The sequence below is a fragment of the Arachis ipaensis genome, chromosome B08, assembly GCF_000816755.2.
Source record: "Arachis ipaensis cultivar K30076 chromosome B08, Araip1.1, whole genome shotgun sequence".
Lineage (NCBI taxonomy): Eukaryota > Viridiplantae > Streptophyta > Magnoliopsida > Fabales > Fabaceae > Arachis > Arachis ipaensis.
The window spans coordinates 125,396,934-125,398,452 of record NC_029792.2 but is presented as its reverse complement, the minus strand read 5'-3'; the positions used below and the strand labels follow the sequence as shown (position 1 = coordinate 125,398,452).

The following is a 1,519-nucleotide window of genomic DNA, read 5'->3' as shown; positions in this document are numbered from 1 at the left end:
GTCTCTGTAACGATCGACAAAAACGACAAAAATGTCCTTAAACGCCTTGTGATCCAACAACAATGTCGTTATGTCCTGAAACATTATTCCTGCAAATTGCAAAATAATATTAATAATAATAAATAATAATAATCTCATTCACTTTATTCTTCTTCTTCTTCTTACTATTACTTAAAAATGAAACAGCGCAATATATAATAAGCATAGAATATTATGAAACCAGACAGCCACAGCTGCAGATCTGTTCGATGAAGAAAGTTCAAAAATTAAAGAAATCACAACCAAAAAAAAATATTTTTTTCTTTTTTAGTTATTCTAAAAAATGAAAATAAAAACGTTGTAAGAAAAAAAAAAAAAAAAAGGGGACCTTGTTTGGGGAAGTGAGGAACGACTCTGATGGCTTGAGAAATGGCTTGAAGCCTTGGGTCACCCTTGAGGCCATTCTCTTCAGCGAACATTTTGTTTTGAGTTTGTGTGTGAAGTGTGAAGAGTGTGTGTGAGTATATGTGTGGCAGCTTCGATGAGTACTGTGTTGACTGTTGACTCTTGTTGTGTTGTTCGGTAAAAACCAAGCTGCTTTTTTTTAGTGTTTCCCTCCGAAAGTGTTGCAGAGAAAGAGAAAGAAAGAGAAGGGGTTTGGTTGGTTTGAGTTTAAAGTGTGGATACTTTGTTTCAGGCTTATTTATTATGCTTTCTCATCTCTCACTCCAACTCACTCGCCGGCTATGAAGCACACACTTTGCTGAGTTGTCGTGTCTGCAGACACATTTCGAACACGACACTCGTTCAATATGTGTGTCTGTTATGTTCAAATCGTGTCTCAATAAAAAATAAAAGAAATTTTCGGATACACTTAGACACACTTAAGTACCATCACGTATTAGCGTGTCCGGTCTTATTCTAAATATAAATTCTTAAAATAAATTTAAATATAGTATATATTATTATTTATTAAAATAAAAAATATTTTAAATACTTGATATAATTAAAATAAGACATTAAAAATAATTTAAAAAATTAATTTATATGTTAATATCAATAAAATATTAAAATATCATTACGGTTTATCTAAAAAATACTTTATATTTTATATGTATACATGTCCCCATATCATGTAAGATTTTAAAATTCGCATGTCGATGTATTTCGTGTCGTATCGTGTCTCATATCCGTGTCAGTGTCCGTGCATCATAGCTCACAAGTCATCATAGACTACACAATTTTTCTTCTTTTTAAGAACTTAAATTGGACCATTTACCAAAAAAAAAGTGGAATTTTAGGGAGAATGATATTTGAAAATTTTTTTTTTACCTAATCTATTATTGTTAATTTAACAAAAATACTATATGTATGATAAATATTATTAGATGTTTTATATGTTAATATATATTTTATATTGATAATTGATTTTTTGTATACACCTAGCATAATTGTTAGTTCAATTATGATTTTTTAACATGTTTTTTATTTTTATTTTATCTTTTGATACATTTGAATTTAATAATTTTTTGCTGGACAT

At 29.0% G+C, this 1,519-nt stretch overlaps 1 protein-coding gene across 1 annotated transcript in view; it reads right to left on the bottom strand.

Annotated features, from left to right (window-relative positions):
- Positions 1–725, bottom strand: part of LOC107614007 (adenine phosphoribosyltransferase 5) — a gene marked incomplete in the record, with an annotated part of 4,272 nt that extends 3,547 nt beyond the window's left edge. Inside the window, 3 exon segments of the mRNA XM_016316217.2 lie at positions 33–89; positions 368–492; positions 527–725. Of these exon segments, the coding sequence (XP_016171703.1) occupies positions 33–89; positions 368–458 (148 nt within the window).